The 16765-nt window shown below is 45.6% G+C and overlaps 9 protein-coding genes across 9 annotated transcripts; 4 read left to right on the top strand and 5 right to left on the bottom strand.

The window, feature by feature from the left end:
- The first annotated feature begins 98 nt into the window (after nt 1–98).
- Nucleotides 99–1870, top strand: V1514DRAFT_326972 (triose-phosphate transporter family-domain-containing protein). Its single transcript, XM_066926891.1, has one exon. It carries the CDS (start codon nt 223–225, stop codon nt 1570–1572), a length of 1350 nt encoding a protein of 449 aa, XP_066784834.1. The 5' UTR covers nt 99–222; the 3' UTR covers nt 1573–1870.
- Nucleotides 1751–3649, bottom strand: V1514DRAFT_223792 (origin recognition complex subunit 5 C-terminus-domain-containing protein). The gene is made up of 2 exons (XM_066924721.1): nt 3460–3649; nt 1751–3392 (listed from the first exon to the last, which is right to left on the bottom strand). The coding sequence occupies exons 1-2, from the start codon at nt 3556–3558 to the stop codon at nt 1929–1931; spliced, it is 1563 nt and encodes a 520-aa protein (XP_066784833.1). The 5' UTR covers nt 3559–3649; the 3' UTR covers nt 1751–1928.
- A 20-nt stretch (nt 3650–3669) lies between these two features.
- V1514DRAFT_326968 (mitochondrial 37S ribosomal protein mS33) lies at nt 3670–4263 on the top strand. The gene is made up of 3 exons (XM_066926890.1): nt 3670–4019; nt 4078–4115; nt 4176–4263. Exons 1-3 carry the CDS (start codon nt 3766–3768, stop codon nt 4187–4189), a joined length of 306 nt encoding a protein of 101 aa, XP_066784832.1. The 5' UTR covers nt 3670–3765; the 3' UTR covers nt 4190–4263.
- V1514DRAFT_326964 (autophagy protein Atg8 ubiquitin like protein) lies at nt 4180–5364 on the bottom strand. Its single transcript, XM_066926889.1, has 4 exons — nt 5229–5364; nt 5060–5115; nt 4762–4994; nt 4180–4690 (listed from the first exon to the last, which is right to left on the bottom strand). The coding sequence occupies exons 1-4, from the start codon at nt 5260–5262 to the stop codon at nt 4645–4647; spliced, it is 369 nt and encodes a 122-aa protein (XP_066784831.1). The 5' UTR covers nt 5263–5364; the 3' UTR covers nt 4180–4644.
- A 133-nt stretch (nt 5365–5497) lies between these two features.
- Nucleotides 5498–7139, top strand: V1514DRAFT_326960 (Coproporphyrinogen III oxidase). The gene is made up of 3 exons (XM_066926888.1): nt 5498–5682; nt 5757–5893; nt 5965–7139. The coding sequence occupies exons 1-3, from the start codon at nt 5619–5621 to the stop codon at nt 7078–7080; spliced, it is 1317 nt and encodes a 438-aa protein (XP_066784830.1). The 5' UTR covers nt 5498–5618; the 3' UTR covers nt 7081–7139.
- V1514DRAFT_360740 (HOOK protein-domain-containing protein) lies at nt 7117–9737 on the bottom strand (the record flags this gene model as incomplete). The annotated part of the gene is made up of 6 exons (XM_066929691.1): nt 7117–7165; nt 7223–7393; nt 7474–7913; nt 7989–9383; nt 9455–9626; nt 9696–9737. 6 exons carry the CDS (start codon nt 9735–9737, stop codon nt 7154–7156), a joined length of 2232 nt encoding a protein of 743 aa, XP_066784829.1. The 3' UTR covers nt 7117–7153.
- Nucleotides 9738–9866: 129 nt separating this feature from the next.
- Nucleotides 9867–10725, bottom strand: V1514DRAFT_350853 (uncharacterized protein). The gene is made up of 4 exons (XM_066929425.1): nt 10425–10725; nt 10287–10361; nt 10115–10230; nt 9867–10049 (listed from the first exon to the last, which is right to left on the bottom strand). Exons 1-4 carry the CDS (start codon nt 10652–10654, stop codon nt 10033–10035), a joined length of 438 nt encoding a protein of 145 aa, XP_066784828.1. The 5' UTR covers nt 10655–10725; the 3' UTR covers nt 9867–10032.
- A 74-nt stretch (nt 10726–10799) lies between these two features.
- Nucleotides 10800–12595, top strand: V1514DRAFT_326949 (uncharacterized protein). The gene is made up of 2 exons (XM_066926887.1): nt 10800–10899; nt 10970–12595. Exons 1-2 carry the CDS (start codon nt 10871–10873, stop codon nt 12540–12542), a joined length of 1602 nt encoding a protein of 533 aa, XP_066784827.1. The 5' UTR covers nt 10800–10870; the 3' UTR covers nt 12543–12595.
- Nucleotides 12524–13278, bottom strand: V1514DRAFT_326947 (uncharacterized protein). The gene is made up of 4 exons (XM_066926886.1): nt 13032–13278; nt 12852–12899; nt 12736–12790; nt 12524–12678 (listed from the first exon to the last, which is right to left on the bottom strand). The coding sequence occupies exons 1-4, from the start codon at nt 13163–13165 to the stop codon at nt 12613–12615; spliced, it is 303 nt and encodes a 100-aa protein (XP_066784826.1). The 5' UTR covers nt 13166–13278; the 3' UTR covers nt 12524–12612.
- Between the last annotated feature and the right edge of the window lie 3487 nt (nt 13279–16765).

Below are 16765 nucleotides of genomic sequence, written 5' to 3'. Positions count from 1 at the left end.
GTAGTCACGTGATTGCAGCAGCTCCCGAAGCGGCAAAAAGCGCCGCACGGAAGCTTATGCTCGTGTTTTTTTTCACTTTGGCTGCCTCGTTCGCGGCCGCCAAAAAGTCCCGTCGACATTGTCTTCACCACGCTCGCTAACTGCTTTTGTATTGTCCTGTCTTGCATTGTCTTGTCGTCTTGTCGTTGCTGAAAACTGAGTATTTGTGTTCTTTGTTCCAGAATGACCAGAAGAAACTCGTTTGTGGCCTCGACCACCCACGGCTTCCGCGAGCTGGCGCCGCCCATCTCAATCACCCTTGTCGTGCTGTCGCTGGCTTGGTACTGGTCCTCGGCGGTGTCAAACACCTTGTCCAAGGCCATTCTCAACGCGTTTCCGTATCCAGTCACGCTCACGCTGCTGCAGTTTGCCTTCGTCGTGTTCTGGGCATTGCTGCTGTCCGTGGCCACAACTTCATCATCATCACCGCCCCGGTTCGTGGTCGCGCTCGGCCACACCGCAATCGCCAGGCCGACACGCAGGATCGTGCTCACGGTCGCTCCCATGGCCGTGTTTCAGCTGTCCGGCCACATCTTCTCCCACATTGCCACGTCGCGCATCCCGGTCACGCTCGTGCACACCATCAAGGGCCTGTCGCCGCTCTTCACCGTGCTGGCCTACCGGTTCGTGTTTGGCGTGCACTACTCGTTTTTCACCTACCTGTCGCTCGTGCCGTTGTCGCTCGGCGTCGTGCTTGCATGCTCGGTCGAGTTCCACGGTCACCTCGTTGGCATTGTCACCGCCCTTGTCGCCGCCATCATTTTCGTGTCGCAAAACATCTTTTCCAAAAAATTGCTCACGCCTTCGCACTCGTCATCGTCGTCGTACGATTCGGCTGAAAACACCAACCCAGCGATTATTACTACGGAAAAAAAGCTCGACAAGATCAACCTGTTGTGTTACTGCTCCGGCTTGGCCTTCCTCTTCACGTTCCCAATCTGGTTCTATTCTGAGGGCGCAGGCCTGGTCCGGTATTATTTCACCACCGGCACGTTACCAATCGTCGTGTCGGACGAGTCCGGCAACATCGATCCCATCCCGATCCGTACCTTGCTCACTTTTTTTTTTCTCAACGGCACGGTTCATTTCGGGCAAAATTTTTTGGCGTTCCAAATCCTTGGCCTTGTGTCGCCAGTCACGTATTCGATCGCTAGCTTGTTCAAACGCGTGTTTGTGATCGTCGTGGCCATCATTTGGTTTGGCCAAGAACTCACGTCAAGGCAAAATTGGGGTATCGGTCTTACATTTTTCGGCCTGTACTTGTACGACCGTGCTGGCGACGCGTCTCGCACTGAGCGCTTGCAATTCACAAACACAAATTCACCACATTATCATCGGACGTTGCTTCCGATTCACGATCAAGATATCAAGTTGCAAATATCAAATTATTCGAGTAATCACAGCAGCGCTCGCAATTCGAATGAAGCCATTCGCCACTCTGAACTAAGTCTGCGTGAAGACGTTAACGAAAAGCATTTGCTGCATCAGCATTCGTTAGTAAACAATGGCAGCTCAACCATCATAGTGGCATAAACTTAATGGGTGTTTTCTCTTTTATCTCGCATTTGCATTTCGGGTTGGCATATCTTTCTTTTTCTTTCTCTTTCTCTTTTTTTTTTTTTTTTTTTTTTTATTTCTGTAAAGACTACTTGTGATGATGTGCGCGTCGTTTGATGATAGAGTGAATAATTTTTAAACATAGCTTGTCTGGTAATATTTTTTAATGGCGTTAATTTTGTGCTTTTTTTTTTTTTACTATTTCGTGTGTTTGTGTGTGCGCTTGTTTTTTTGTTTTTTTTGTTTTGTTTTTTGTTTTTTTGTTTTTTTGTTGAATTTGTATTGAATAGTTTTTGACAAATAGACAACTATGTGGACTTTATTTTGTTTTCTTATTCTACAACGTATGCATCCAGAGACAACTTAATGTCCCGAGCGATTTGCACAATCACGTCAAACGGCACGTTAACTTTCCACCGAGCCTTGGGATCCAACCTGTCAGCCCGGCCACCTGCCACGTTCCTGCCTGCAGTCATGGCCCGCACGATCAACCGCAACGTGACCAACGTGGCGAACTGGGAATGCACGTCCACCACGGAATCAATCTTTTGTGGCGTGATGCATTGAAATATGGCCAGCATGCGTTCATATTCAAACATGCCTGTGCCCGTGCTTCCGTTTGTTGCCGCTGCTACCGATGATGATGATGACGATGACGGCATCAAACTGCTGGATTTGGCCCCCCGGCGAATAAACCGGGTCCGCTTGCGACTCTCCCTGATTGCCGAAAACATCCGAATGTCATGCTTAGGCTTGACCACGGCTGCCAAAAACGCAGCACAGAGCAAGAATTTGGTGACTTCGGCCACGTCGCCGTCACTGCCACCGCCTTGATTAGAATATTCATTGCTCGTGGCAGCAGCAGCAGCAGCAGTAGTAGTAGTAGTAGTAGTAATAGTTGCTGATGATGTAAGCGGCAGCAGCGAATTTCTAACCATGTCCTCTGACGCCAAAATCGGCTGATTTAACTTGTACAGTTTGACCATGCCGGCATGCGTCGTGTTGATCGGCATGACCGACCGGTTATCGTCATCAACAGCAGTGGTATTATTAGCATGATGAAACAGGACCGGCCGGCAATACCGAGCAAACGATCGCCGTGCCGTCTTTTGCATGGCTCTCAAGTCTGATCCAAACAAGGGGAAAAAAGTGTCCACCATGACTTGCGCGTACGAGTTCCACAACGCCCGCAATTGCGCGTCATCGTCCTTGTCGTGGCGGTTGAAATTGCCAGCATTCGCATGTGATGACGTGACTAGTAAATTTTTGATCGAACCGGGGTCACGCGTCATCATGTTTTTGATTATCGCATGCACGTCAGGTTTGCCATAGGCGGGGAACGCCAGCCGTGGCAACGACGACGTGGGCAAGCTTGCCGAAACTGGCTCGGCTTGCATCACGTAAACAAACGTGAGCCGATTATCGGTCACGAATTCGGACAACTTGATCAATACTTGCAACGCCGGGCCGTGTTCTTCCCTGATGCCATCCAGCACCACGACGCGGCCGGCCCAGTCGTGACCAGCCTGGGCCATGATTTCAGAAAGTTGGATTATCAGGGCAGAAAAATTGTCCACGCGGACGTTTAATCCAGGCTTGTTGTCATGACTGGTGACAATGTCGGCTTGCAATTTAATCACTAATCGTTGTAACAAAACCTTGACCGACAAGCATTCGTCACATGCGATCCATGAATGTGGAATGCCGGCCTTGTTCAAGAACGCGGTCAACACGGTTGTCTTGCCGGTTGATTCTTGGCCGAGCAAGATTAAATTTGCCGGATTGGTTTGCACATTCTTGGAACAAGTGTCAGTAGTACAATAATAAATCAATGTGTTCTAAATTAGATATCAAAAAACATACTTTTGATAAAAACGCGTTCAAAAGTCGGAATTGATGAAACCGAGCCGGATAGGTCAATGTGAGATCATTAAGCTCATCCAGACTCAATGCTGCTGCCATGTCATTCTTAATTGGTTCTAAATTGGGCAAAACGTGGTGGTTGTTGTCTAAACGCCGCCATTTTATATAACCTCACCGCCAAACCTTGAAGTTTTTGTTCTTCCCCGAAAACTTCGTAACCCGGCAGCAACGACAAAATTTAGCCAAACACATTCCCAACCCACAAATCGGCTGGTGTGTAACATTACCCAAAAAAAAAAGAAAAAAATGGCAACTGCTCCAAGCAAGGCTCGCTTGCATCAATTATTACGATTAAGTTGTCAAGTTTTTGAAACCGTGTATAATCCATCAGCGGTTCGGAACGGCAACAAGGTCTTGCGCAAGCAATTGGCCGGTCCCGCGTTGGCAGGTTATTACCCAACCCGACCGCCGAACGCAAGATTTCGAAACGTCAGGACAGCGTTTGAATCTTTTGAATTTTTTGATGAAGATGAGGAACACCGGTTCGAGATGTTGGACGTGTACGTTTTTTTTTATTTTATTTTATTGCGAGCTTTGTACTGATGCTCTCGGTTATAGGAAACGAAGAAGAGGCAAGGGACAAAAGAAAAAGAGTTGTAAGTTGATTAAAAATTTTTGAACTGCATTCTCAATCACGATATTAACACGTTCTACAGCAAAGAAGAAATAAACGTACTTGTATATATAGATAATAACATGCTGTTTAAACCAATATTAATAGATCCAATGAGCATCAGATTTGGCCAAGTGTCGAAATTATTTGCTTATAATCATTCTCATTCAACTATCAACACGAATCGCAAAGAACGAAAACAAAACGGCAAATTTATACAATCAAAAACACTAATACTAATACTAATAATAACTAATCTGATACGCCGAGATCACAAAAACCAAAAAAAAAAAACACAAACCACAAGGCATGGATAAATCAAGGCAAAAAATAAAATTAAATAAACACAATTAGGATTGCCATCCTGCTTTAAAGGGGAAAAAAAAAAATTTATAAACCCCGATCCATATCACTCCCATATATCCCGGTCGAAGCAAAATATAACAATACAAAACATGCGTAGCTCCAAATCAAATCAAACATAAAACTAAAAGAAAAAGCTAGAAAACGAATCATGCTTCTTCAAACTCGTTGCCGAAAGTGTTTTCGCCTGAGTATCTAATTCATCAAAAATTTAAAGCTTTAGCTAATTTTAAACCACCAACTTTTCAAAAAAAAAATTAACTTACGTTATGTATAAAAACCCGTCTTCATCCTTATGCTCTTCATAGATTGAACCCATGAGAGCTGCGGTGGGCGGTAACACGTCATCGACATATATAAATATGGCTTTCTCCGGTGCCAGCCTGATGCGCTTGCGAATCACATACACGAACTGGCCCACGGTCAGATCAGACGGTACGAGGTATTTCTTTTTGTCGATAGTGGCAATATCGCTCTTCTCTACTTTCTCACAGATGACCTTTAGACATGCTCTATGTTAGCGTGGAGAAATCAGTATCGAAGCAGAGGTAATGGCGTTCATACCGGAATGCGGCGCTCATATTTCTGAAGAATACGATCAGCTTCAGCCTTTCTTAACTCTATCACAGATCCGGTTAGCAACCATGTTATGTTGGTAAGTCCTCGACAAATCACCACCCCGCGCGTCATTGCGGCGGCCGTGCGGAGTGCGGAGTGGCCATGATCAACTCACCAAAAGCGTGATCGTCTTTAAACTTTGAACGCATGACGACTGTATAAGAATAATAATAAAAAACGAACAATCAAACAGATCACCGAGGCAAGCAGAGAGCAACGAACAAGATGAACAACAAATGTGATGCGGATGACCACGCGGCGAGGCGGGATGACGATGCTGATAAGCACCAGCGTTGGCGCACTTGTGCCATGCACGTGTTGTTGTGACGTGTATGCTGAGGTCACGTCACCGGCCAAAAGTCAAAACCAGCAATAATGAGCCCACTCGAACAATTGGATTGCATCAGATATAGAACAATAAATACCAGTTCCTGGCTTGCCTTTCTTGTTCCTTTTTTTTTTTCAATTGCTTGTATACATTCAATTGCAATTGACCATTCCATCAATGCTTTGCCGAGGCGTATCTGCTTCCCGAGTTCGTGGCCTGAGCCAGCTGTCCAAGCACCTTGGTAAAAACCAATGAATATTTTTTTAACTTGAGTTAATTTTTTTCTTTTTTTTTTTTTTTTTTTTTTCGCTATAGCTTTGCCTAGGATTTCACCTAGATTTATTCAGTCATCATCACAAGCAAGCACAAATGCGTCCCGGTCTCGGTTGATTGCTGTCGCGGCGTCGGCCGGAGCGGTCGCTCTTGCGGTCAGCTCTGTTTTGATACTTGACGTGAGTTTATAAAAAAAAAATGAAGCTTGTTTTTTTTAAATCATGGGTTGCTTAAATTTGGATTGGTTTAGAATGGCCCCATTAAGAATGACGCGCCAGATCCGACACCGGCGCTGAACGCTGTGCCGGTTACGACGACACCGGTTGATTATGTCCCCACCGGACTCAAAACCGAAGTCGGCCTGCCCCCACTCGGCTCAGTGTATGATATCGTGCCCGGATTGCAAAAAGATTTACCAACCCGGCAAAAAATGGAAATTTTATTAAAGTACTATCAAAACGAGATCGTGGCCGCGATTGAACATGCAGATTCTTCAGGTCGCCAATTCATTCGTGATGAATGGTCTCGAGGTCAGAATGCCGGTGGTGGCATCACTCGTGTCTTCCAAGACGGCCAAGTGTTTGAAAAGGGTGGAGTTAATTTTTCTGCCATTCACGGCAGCTTACCGCCGGCAGCAGTTCAACGCATGAAAGCAAACCACAAGGATTTAAAAGTACCTGAATCAGGTGCGTTACCGTTCTATGCATGCGGATTAAGTTTGGTGATTCACCCCGAGCATTACCTGGCCCCGTCAGTGCACATGAATTACAGATATTTTGAAACCTTGAACGAAGATGGCACAACGCAGGCGTGGTGGTTCGGCGGTGGCCAAGATCTTACCCCCATATACTTCGATAAGCAAGACGCCGTACATTTCCACAAGCTTATCAAGGACGTGTGTGATCATCATGATGCTTCATATTACGGCCGGTTCAAAAAATGGGCTGATGAATATTTCTTTATCCCCTTTCGCGGCGAGGCCAGAGGCATTGGCGGCATTTTTTTCGATGACCTCAATGAAAAAGGCCAAGAAGAAACTTTTCAATTCGTGGCCGATGCCTTGTCCCGGTTTGTGCCATCATACCTGCCGGCCGTGCGCAGAGCTTATGAGCCGTCGACCGAGCCTCGACCGGCCGACCACGAAGGACGGCATTGGCAGGGCATTCGCAGGGGCAGATACACCGAGTTTAACCTTGCTGTCGATCGTGGAACCCAATTTGGTCTGCAAACGCCAGGTTCAAGAATCGAATCAATCTTGATGACATTGCCAAAACAGGCGTCGTGGGAATACAATTACCACCCAAAACCTGGCACACTCGAAGCCAAGACCGCGGATGTGCTTAAGTATCCTCAAGAATATGTGTAAATTATAATTTATATAATAGATATTTAAAATTTAATCAAATAAATGTATTTCTACCATTCTCTATTATTATTCATTACCTCTTGTCCTGTAAGATTGTTAGATTTTTTTTTTCTTTTTTTTTCTTTTCCTCATTATTCATTACCTCCAAAATTTTTCGTTGTCGGTTTAACCAGCTGGCGGGCGAATCTTGTACTTTCTTCACCACAACCACGTTGCTTTGTTGTATTCTTGCGGTTAAGGCATACCAAGCACTCGTCATCAAGGCTAATTCACGTCGAATATTAACTGCTTCTTCAACAGTGATTACATTCTGCTAAAGATTTAAAAAAAAAATCGAAATTTAGATTCTCCAAACTTGGTTTTAAAAAAAAACAAAAAAATACTTGTCCATACCTTGGTTAGGTTTGAATCATGTTCAAACAACTTCAATTTATCATTCTCTGCTTTAATCTTCTTCACAAATTCGTGTGATTTCCGTAATTTTTCACGCTGAGTTTCAACTTTTTTTTGAAGGTCAATCACCCAGCTTTTGAGCTCTGATTCATACCCTCCAAACCCGCCAACACTGCCGCTATTGCCTCCATTATCCACTGACGCGAGTGACATTCGAAGAGTCGTGTTTGCACGACTGACTTCCAATAGTTCCTCATGTGACGACGTAAGTTTTTGATAAATTGATTCTTTTTCTAACAGGGCTTTGTTTAATAACTCGGTTTGATTTTTTGCGTGAGCAGTCAGCGAATCGAAGTCTTTTTGCACGACCGACAACTTGCGAGATGCCGACCTGCGAATTTCAACAAGTTGTTGCTTTTTATCCTTGTCAACCAAGGCGTCTGTACAGGAAAAAAAAAAAACAAGTTAGCATGAGGATTATAAAAATAACACCACCTTGAAAATCAAATACTTGCAGTCTGCTTCTAATGTTGCGTTTTTTTCTGATAAATCATCATATCTTTTTTGTATTGCTTGCATTGACAAAACCGTACGTTTTAACTCGTCATCTTTTTTGCGCACGGCGTCGAGCAAGTTTCGGATTTGCTCCAAATAATCGTTTGCATCTTCATCATCATCATTAATGGTGGCCTGAACATTGATCAGTGAGGCATTCGTCTTTTGATCTTCCAATTCATGATTTAACCTAGAAATTTCAAATTGCAAGTCAGCAATCGTCAGGACCAAGTCCCGATCTTGAGCGTCCTTGATCGTGTCTTGATGTTGGTTGCCGATAAGTCCGCCAGCTTCGGCTTCTTTGCACCGATCTTCAAGTGCTGAAATAATGTCCAAGTCCCTGGCATGGTCGTACTCAAGCACGGAAACCTTGTCATTTAAAAACCCCAACTCGGTCTGCGTACTGGCCAATACCGAATCCGCATCTTTACTCTTGCGCCTGAAAAATTCAACCTCGTTTGCCAACACGTCGACTTGCTTGCGCAATCCAAATATTTGCTGAGTATCCTCATCCAACAAGTTTGCCTTCTCAATCAAGTATGTGTTTTCGTTACGTGCTGCCTGTAATTGCTTGCGAACGTCGTCAAGCACGTCCACTTGGGTCTTATATTTTTCAACCTGGTCAGCAAACTTGCGTAACCGGTTCATCTCATGCTTTGCCTCATCTAACCCGTCCTTGAGTTCATCCACGCGATCCAATTCGTCCTGCATGGCTTCCAACCGGGCCTGCTGATCTCGCAGTCGTTGCTCGGCGCTGGCCAACTTGGCGGTTTTGTCCGCCACCTGGCCTTCCAAATCATGCACGTCCTTTTGCAGATATGCAATCTCAGTTTGGGCCTTGCCGGTTGCCACGTCGAGTGCGACTTTGCTGGACGAGGTTAAACTGGCAATATCTTGCTTTAGGTTGAAGTTCTCAGTCGTGACCGCGGTCACTTGGTCATGCAACGTTGCGTTTTGCAATTGCAAATCCGCAAACGATCGTTCCAAGTCTGATATAGTATGATTGTTGGTTTCGGATTCTTGAATCTCTTGTGGCTTGTTTGCCACTGCCGTGGTCGCCGTCGTTGTGGTGGGTGCTGCCGCTTCATCCTGTTGTGATGCTGGCGTCGATTGAGAAGACTGTGCCAGTAATGACCGCAACTGTGTCTTCGACTCATCATCAACATCAATCCCGCTTAAATATTCCGGCCCGGCTGAGCTGGCGGCAGTAATGAAAACGACTTTGAGTAATTTCGTGACCTGACCAGGTTCGGCATCTTTGGCAATCAAACTCACGTTCGGCACGTCGGCCGGGTCTAATTCGTAGCCTGTAAGTTGCTGAAGATGCGCTTCTAATGCTTTAAACAGCCGCTTCACTTTATAATTTGCCCTATTGTCAGTCTCTTTTGAACCAAAGTATGCAGTTAACGAACCCAAGAGAACGTACATTGTTGAACTCGAGTGATGAACGAAGGCGAAGACTGGCCGTTCGGTGGCGGACCAATTGATGCTTCGCTAAACGCATCGGCGTCGATCGTGTCAAGAATACGAGACACGACCACTCCGTCGGCAAGTTCAGCCAGGTTGTTCACATGAGGGACGTCGGCGAGTTGATTAACCTATTTCCCAGTTGTCAGTCGCCAATTAAAAGCACAAACAAGATTTAAAAAACAAAAATAGTAATTTACCCAGGCAAGCAATGCAGCATCGAGGTCAGTCGACATGGCCATGACCGCAATGCGTCCCAAGTAATGACTGGCAAGTGAGCAACTTTACGCTTTTGATGGAGTTCGCCAGCACAAAAAACCCTTGGGTTTTGTGCCGCGTATCTGACGATATCAATTACAGAGTTCACATCAACAGATGTATAATTAATATTTATGTATTGAACAAAAACAATTAAAACAAACCCAGCCAAACAAAGCAATGCCTCCAAAACCCCGATTCTCACGCCCATCCAGACCATGACCAATAAACAGTCCTTCTCAGTATATGTATATCACCCTCCCCAGTAAAATAAGATGTTCACTCGTCTTTGATAGCTTTAATTTGGAATTAGTCAGGCATGAACTTCCTACTCAACACTTTCCACATCATAAATACATACTAATCTCTTGATCCTCTTCCACCGTGAATGGGAACGCAATGTTTTGCGTCTCGGCCTTGAACGCGGCAATCACGCCTTTGGACGCAATGCCATCAGGAATCGACACCGAGAAGCCCCTAAAAACAGTACACCCGAATTAGACCGTTTTCTTGCCCCACTTGAAATTTCTTACTTCAGTACGGTATTATATTCATGCGTGATCTGACCTCCAAGTTCCTTAATTTTCGAAATCGCATTCTCGACCACGCTTGATTTGGATCCAATCAGCCAACCAACTTGTTTCGCAAACAACCAAAAAAAAAAAACTTACGAATCTGGAGTATCCTTGCCCTTAGTAAACGTGACAATGTAAGACTTCCACGCCGAATTCGCACCAGCGGTTTCGGATCGACCAGAACCAGAACCAGAACCAGGACCAGCGGCGGCGGTGGTGGTTGTGTGCACCACAACCGACTCACCGCTCGGCTTTGCCACGTATGCGTACGACAACAGTGCGATCAGCGCAATAACAAGAATAGAAACAGCCGTGTATGTTCTCATAATGATTCGGATTATATTATACCCAGTTACAAAGCCTGAAAAGTAACAAACAAAATTGCAATAAATAAAGCACTTCCGCAATCCTGAGCTGACCTTTCCAAGCAACAGGCCGAAATCGTCATGCGCCACTTGTGGCGGTGCACTCGTCCAATTTCTTCGCCATCGTGATTTATTATACATATTTCGACAAAATACTCATTTTTTCTGTAACTTGTCATGGCAGACAAGGACAGATTTTACGGCAGGCATGTTTAATCCAACTGTTTTTTGGTTTATTGTTAATGTTACTTATTGTTTTTCTAACTGATCAAGCAGGCCATACCGCTCCGCATACGGCGACTACGACGACGACGATGGCCATGACGACGACCGGCGCGAGTTCTCTCGTGATTACTACTCCCGGCCGTCCTCGCACCGGTCACCTTATGATGATGGTTATTACCATGAACATCGTCGTCGTCTGCCTCCTCCGCCACTAAACCATGATACCCGTGAACGTAATTCATGGCATCCTTCCTGGCCGCCTCCTCCTGCATCGACATCGTCTTCCTCAATTTCCCGCGGGCCCTCCCCGCCGCCATCGCAACATCATCATCATAATCATCATAATTCGTCATCTCGGTGGCGGGCTTCGCCTGGTGGGAACAACAGCGCCAGTGGCGGCGGCGGGCTTCCACCACTTCTCCGTCCGCGAAGTCCGTATTACGATCGGTATTACGACCGTGGCCAACCACCACCACCTTCACAGCATGGACCATCACCAACGGCACCGCTCCCATTAGGCCGGTACTCATCCCGGCGAGCTCGGTCGCCAAGTTCGAGTGTCGGCTCTCGCGGTGGCAGCCCACCACCGTCAAGATTGTCTCATCGGCGGTCGCGGTCGCGGTCGCGGTCGCCCGGGCCTGCCCACGCGGGCCTGCCGCCCGCTCCCGGTGGTTACTACAGCGACAGGCGACCACCCCCTGGTGTGTATCACCGCCCGCGGTCACGTTCGCGATCGCCTGGCAGTCCGCGCAGGTACTCGCCTCCTCGCTACGCCCGTGACTATCCATCTGACGTGCCTGGCAGCGCCTATCACGTTGACAGTCACAATCAATACCCTCCTCAGTCGAGTTATCAACACACTCCCGCAAGCAGTAACAGTAACCCTAATCTACCTCCTGTGCCTCGTCATGCGGCAGAACCGGCCCGCACGCCATCGTCATCGATCGGCACTGACTCACGGTCGGTATCGTCCGGCGCTTCCACGCCGGTGCAATCTCGCGGACCGCCTTCTTCTACCTCAACATACTATGGTCGAACTCAGCAAGCAGCAATAGCGACACCAAACGGGCCGGCACCACCACTTGGACCACGGGCGTATTCCACCCCCACGCATTACCAGCCCGGCTTATCATCAAACCCACTACGGACTGCATCTTCACTGGGTAGTGCCTCTGCTGCTGCTGCTGCCGCCGCCACACCATCTTCGCAACCATTGAATATCAACAGTAATACTAATACCATCAACAATGCGCCGACTGCACCCAAGGCCATGATTGGTGCCGGCACGTCGACACCAGTCCAACCACTCTACCGGTCTGCGTTTTCGCAACCGCATTTTGGCCGGAGGTCAACGATTATTCCATCATCACCGGTCACAACGGCGTCGATTCCGGTACCGCTGGCAGCAGCTTATGGGAAGTTACTCCCGTCTCCTTTTCCCGAGGCTGATAAGGAATTGGCCAGGCTGCGAACGGAATATGCCAGACTGGATTCAGATGATAGGATTGTGCAGGATAAGAAAAGAGTTGGCCTGGCAGCGTGGGACTACTTATCCAGGGAAGCCCAGCGGGAATCGTTCCGGGTTGAAGTTTCTGAGCAACATTTGGAGGCTATTGGTTATTGAGTTGGTGTTTTTAGGTTTTTACTATATACATGTATATATTTTATATAGCGGTCTTTTTTTTTTTAAAAGTCTATATGATCCTCTGACATTCAATCTGTTGATTTTCTACATCTTGACTTAATGCGCAAAAGAAGTCCTGCCGATTTGATTGTTGGTAAACTCGTTATATGGAAGCAAGCCAAAACTAACTCACCATTTTTTGCATCTGCTCCAGGATCTTTGCAGTCGGGATAGTTAGGTCCAAGCATCTATACCCAAATTTGATCAGCCCGTTGCATTAGTATTATCCATATGCATACAAATACATACTTCTGATTATTTTTAATGCGTCTACACAATTTTGTCTGCCGAGCTTGCCTATTAATTTTTATTTAGTTTAAAAGTCTAAAAGTTAAACCCCCCCCACCGATTGTTTTCTGAAAACACAAAATACCAATAATAATTTATCGTTCTTCTAACTTTTTTTTTTTTTTTTCAATTTCCACTTACCCTGTAAAGAAATACGTGGCGTTCGGTTCCTGCTTGACGAATCCATTAATCTGGTCAACTTCTAATGACGGTTTCAATTTCGTTGTGCTCTCAATTGTTGAATCATCACGACGTTGTTCACCAATGCCAAACATTATAACATAAAATCTGTATTTTTTTTTTTTTTTTTTTGGTTTTGGTTTTGGTTCTTGTTAATTGGATTTATGTTATTTTTTAATTTTTATTTTTTAAATTCGTAGAAAAGAAAATAAATAAAAAAGAATAGGAAAAGCAATGGCACGGTTTTTGCAGATCTTAAATTACTTGTAAAGTCGGCAGCCGCACCAAGTGACGTCACTTTGCGATGACTTGTACTTTTGAAGTTTTATTTACACAAACAAAGTACTGTGGTTTTGTTCAATAACTTGAATGTTCAAGTGTTTTTTTTTGACGAAAATGACTATTGCCTTAAACACTTCAAAAACTAATCCAGGGATGATGCTCGTACCCATTGCTGTAATTCCAACAAGGCCAACTGAGAACGTTTCATCGGAGCCTTCTCGCGTCAGTTGGTTGGTACGGCCACCAAGCCAATGTCGTAGTCGGAAAGTTAGAGTTATGGCCTCCAACTAGTCATTCAGGCGAGTACTCCCAAGCTACGACGTGGGACCTGGAGCAAATGGCATTGGACCATCGCCACAAAAGCATGCGCGCGATGCAGCTCAACAGGAACAACGCATTGCCTGGCAAGCACTAACTAATCAACAACATTATTGCTGCCAAAGCATACTCTTCATGTATTCCATAACATTCTTCGCACCACGAGGGCAGACCAATACAACACCTTTCTGTCCTCCTCACAGGGTTCAATGCCACACCATCAAATGCTGACTCCGGCACTACAAACCGCCATGAGAGGACACACACACAGATGGCAAAATAAAAGTGAATACTTTTCGACATGCTCTCCTTAGGAAAGTACCATAAAGTCCTATCGATATTATTCCCGAACCTTTGACTGATGACGCCAATTTGGCCAGCTTTGACTGCTGAAGAAGCGCGAAAGGCGATCCAAGGTATTCCTCCAAATCAAAGTCCCCCGCATTAGATGGGTATCCCAGGACTGGTGATCAATCAAACTGCAAAAAAATCAAGCTTTTTGGATACGGCTATTTTTGTTGCTTCAATGGTGCATTCGACAATGTTGACCATCGCACCCTTCTCGAAGGTCGGGGTCGAGGTCGGCTAAGCAACTTTGCAGAGCAACAGGCTCCTTGATAGACGCAACGTTCGTAAAATTAAATAAGTTAGAAACGGAGCCCCTGGTACCACCCAAGATAATCGAATTAGCGGATGGACATCGGGTAAAGGCAGACAGGAAGATCTCGGCACGAGTCAGTGTTGCTGGAAGGAACAAGAGATCGAATTGATTGTGACGAGGTTACATCATTCGGAAGTTAAGTTGGGTCTAACATGGTTGGAAAAGTATAATCCAATCATCAACTGGAATGAAAGATCAATCACTTGGTTGATGAGTGTGACGGAACATTTCAACAAGGTCCAATACAGAGACTGGTATCAAGTGGACTTGCATAAGATTGAGTTTGCGGAGAGATGTATTGTGGCTAAGGTGGGCCAACGTTGGGCCAACGTTGGGCCTCATTTAAGAACAGCCAGTGCAGCTTAAACCCTGATTGAGAGTCTACGTTCCAGGAGTTTTAGAACGAATTAGAAGAGCATTTGTGCATCGCTTGTGACCGCAACTTCAACATCTTCACATTTTTGCGGAAGACGGAGAAAGCCCAGAAGTAACCAGTTTGAACGCAATGTTAGACCCTGGAAAGACTGCAATAAATCAAGAAAAGGAAGTACCCATAGATACCCCAGGGTTTTATGAAGATTTGAAAGAAGCGTTTTGCCCCCACGACGAAGTTATGACCATAAGATCGAACTGTCACAGAACGCCACATTACCGAAGTCACGGATTTATCCTTTAGCCCTGCCTAGGCTAAGAATACTAAAAGAATATATCGACAAAAATCTGAAGAAGGGCTTTACCTGCAGATCACAGTCACCTGCCAGCTCGGCACTGTTATTTGTGCCAAAGAAGGATGGAAGTCACCGTCCTGTAATTGATTATCGCGGTTTGAGCGCGATCACTACCAAGAATGCCTACCCGCACCCATTGATCAGTGAGTTGTTGAACCGAGTTCCAGCCGCCAAGATATTTGGCAGGTTGGACTTACGAGGTGCATGTAACTTGGTGAGAATTGCGGAAGGTGACGAGTATCGAGTTATGCCATGAGGGCTAGTGAACGCACCAGCCACTTTCCAAGCCCTAATCAACAAAGTCTTACACGAATTTTTGGACGTGTGTGCCATTGTTTATCTCGACGATATTTTGATCTTCTCCGAGTCTGAGAGAGATCACATCGCTCACGTGCGCGCAATTTTGAGACGCCTGATTGATAATGGCTTATATGTCAAAGGTGAAAAGAGTGAATTTCATATTTCGCGCACCGACTTCCTGGGCTTTTCGCTATCCGATGAGGGTGTGTTAATGAATGATGACAAAGTTGAAGCGATTCATCAATGGCAAGCACCGAAAACCAAAAAGGGTTTACAACGATTTCTAGGTTTTGCCAATTATTACCGGCAATTTATCCCAAAGTACGTCTACTTCACACAACTAATGTCGAAGCAATTGAAGTAGGATGCCCCCTTTACATGGTCTGAGGAGATTGAGAACGCTTTTCAAACTCTAAAAAAGTGTTTTGTATCGGTACCCATCTTATGACATTTTGATTTTTCGCTGGAGACAATCATTGAGTGGACGCCAATTACGCTGGTCAGAAGAGTTGGGAATGTACCCTTTTAAGATGACATATCAAAAAGGGCTGAATAATGTGCAAGCGGATGCTTTATGACGAACTGATGACTCGATATCCCAAAACACATCGATCGGAAGCTACTCTAGTGTCACAACCATTCGAGGTGCTGAATATTTTAAACACCCAACCGACACAGCTCATTGTGTGCAAATACGGATTTCCACGACGAAATCCGTCAAAAGATGACCACAGACGAAACCTACCAAGGGCTATTACATTATTTTTCCAACCCCCAGACCGAACCTCCCTCGGAATTCAATAGGGAGATCGAACATTATAGTTGTATTGATGGTTTTCTTTACTATGATGGTCGGCTAGTCATTCCAAAAGATAAGCAATTGTTAACCGATATCTTATGTCAGTACCACGATCACGAGTCAGTTGGCCACCCTGGTCAAGCGCGTACTTTTGAACTACTCAGTCGTCATTATTTCTGGACCGGTATGCGCAAATTTGACAATCGTTATGTACGCAGTTGTGCGGTATGCCAACGCACGAAGATTTCTCGCCGTCTACCGTATGGGCTTTACTCTTACCAGTCCCAGAGAAACCTTGGGTATCGCTTTCTATGGATTTCATCACGGACCTGCGAATATCAGATGGCTTCGATTCAATCCTGGTAGTGGTGTATCGACTTACCAAGATAGCTCATTTCATCCCTGTTAATAAATCGATAACGGCCCCTGATCTGGCGGATGTGTTTATCGCCAATATTTTCTGCTACCATGGCGCTCCGCAGGATATCGTGTTTGACCGTGGCTCAGTGTTTTTATCTCGCTTTTGGAAAGCGTTTACCGAAAGTCTGAAGATTAAGAGCAAGTATTCTACGGCATACCAAAACAGATGGACAGACAGAGAGGGTGA

Source organism: Lipomyces japonicus (genome assembly GCF_038497905.1).
Source record: "Lipomyces japonicus strain CBS 7319 unplaced genomic scaffold V1514scaffold_8, whole genome shotgun sequence".
NCBI classification, from domain to species: Eukaryota; Fungi; Ascomycota; class Lipomycetes; order Lipomycetales; family Lipomycetaceae; genus Lipomyces; species Lipomyces japonicus.
Note: the sequence above shows the minus strand (reverse complement) of the source record. Positions and strands in the feature narration are given on the sequence as shown.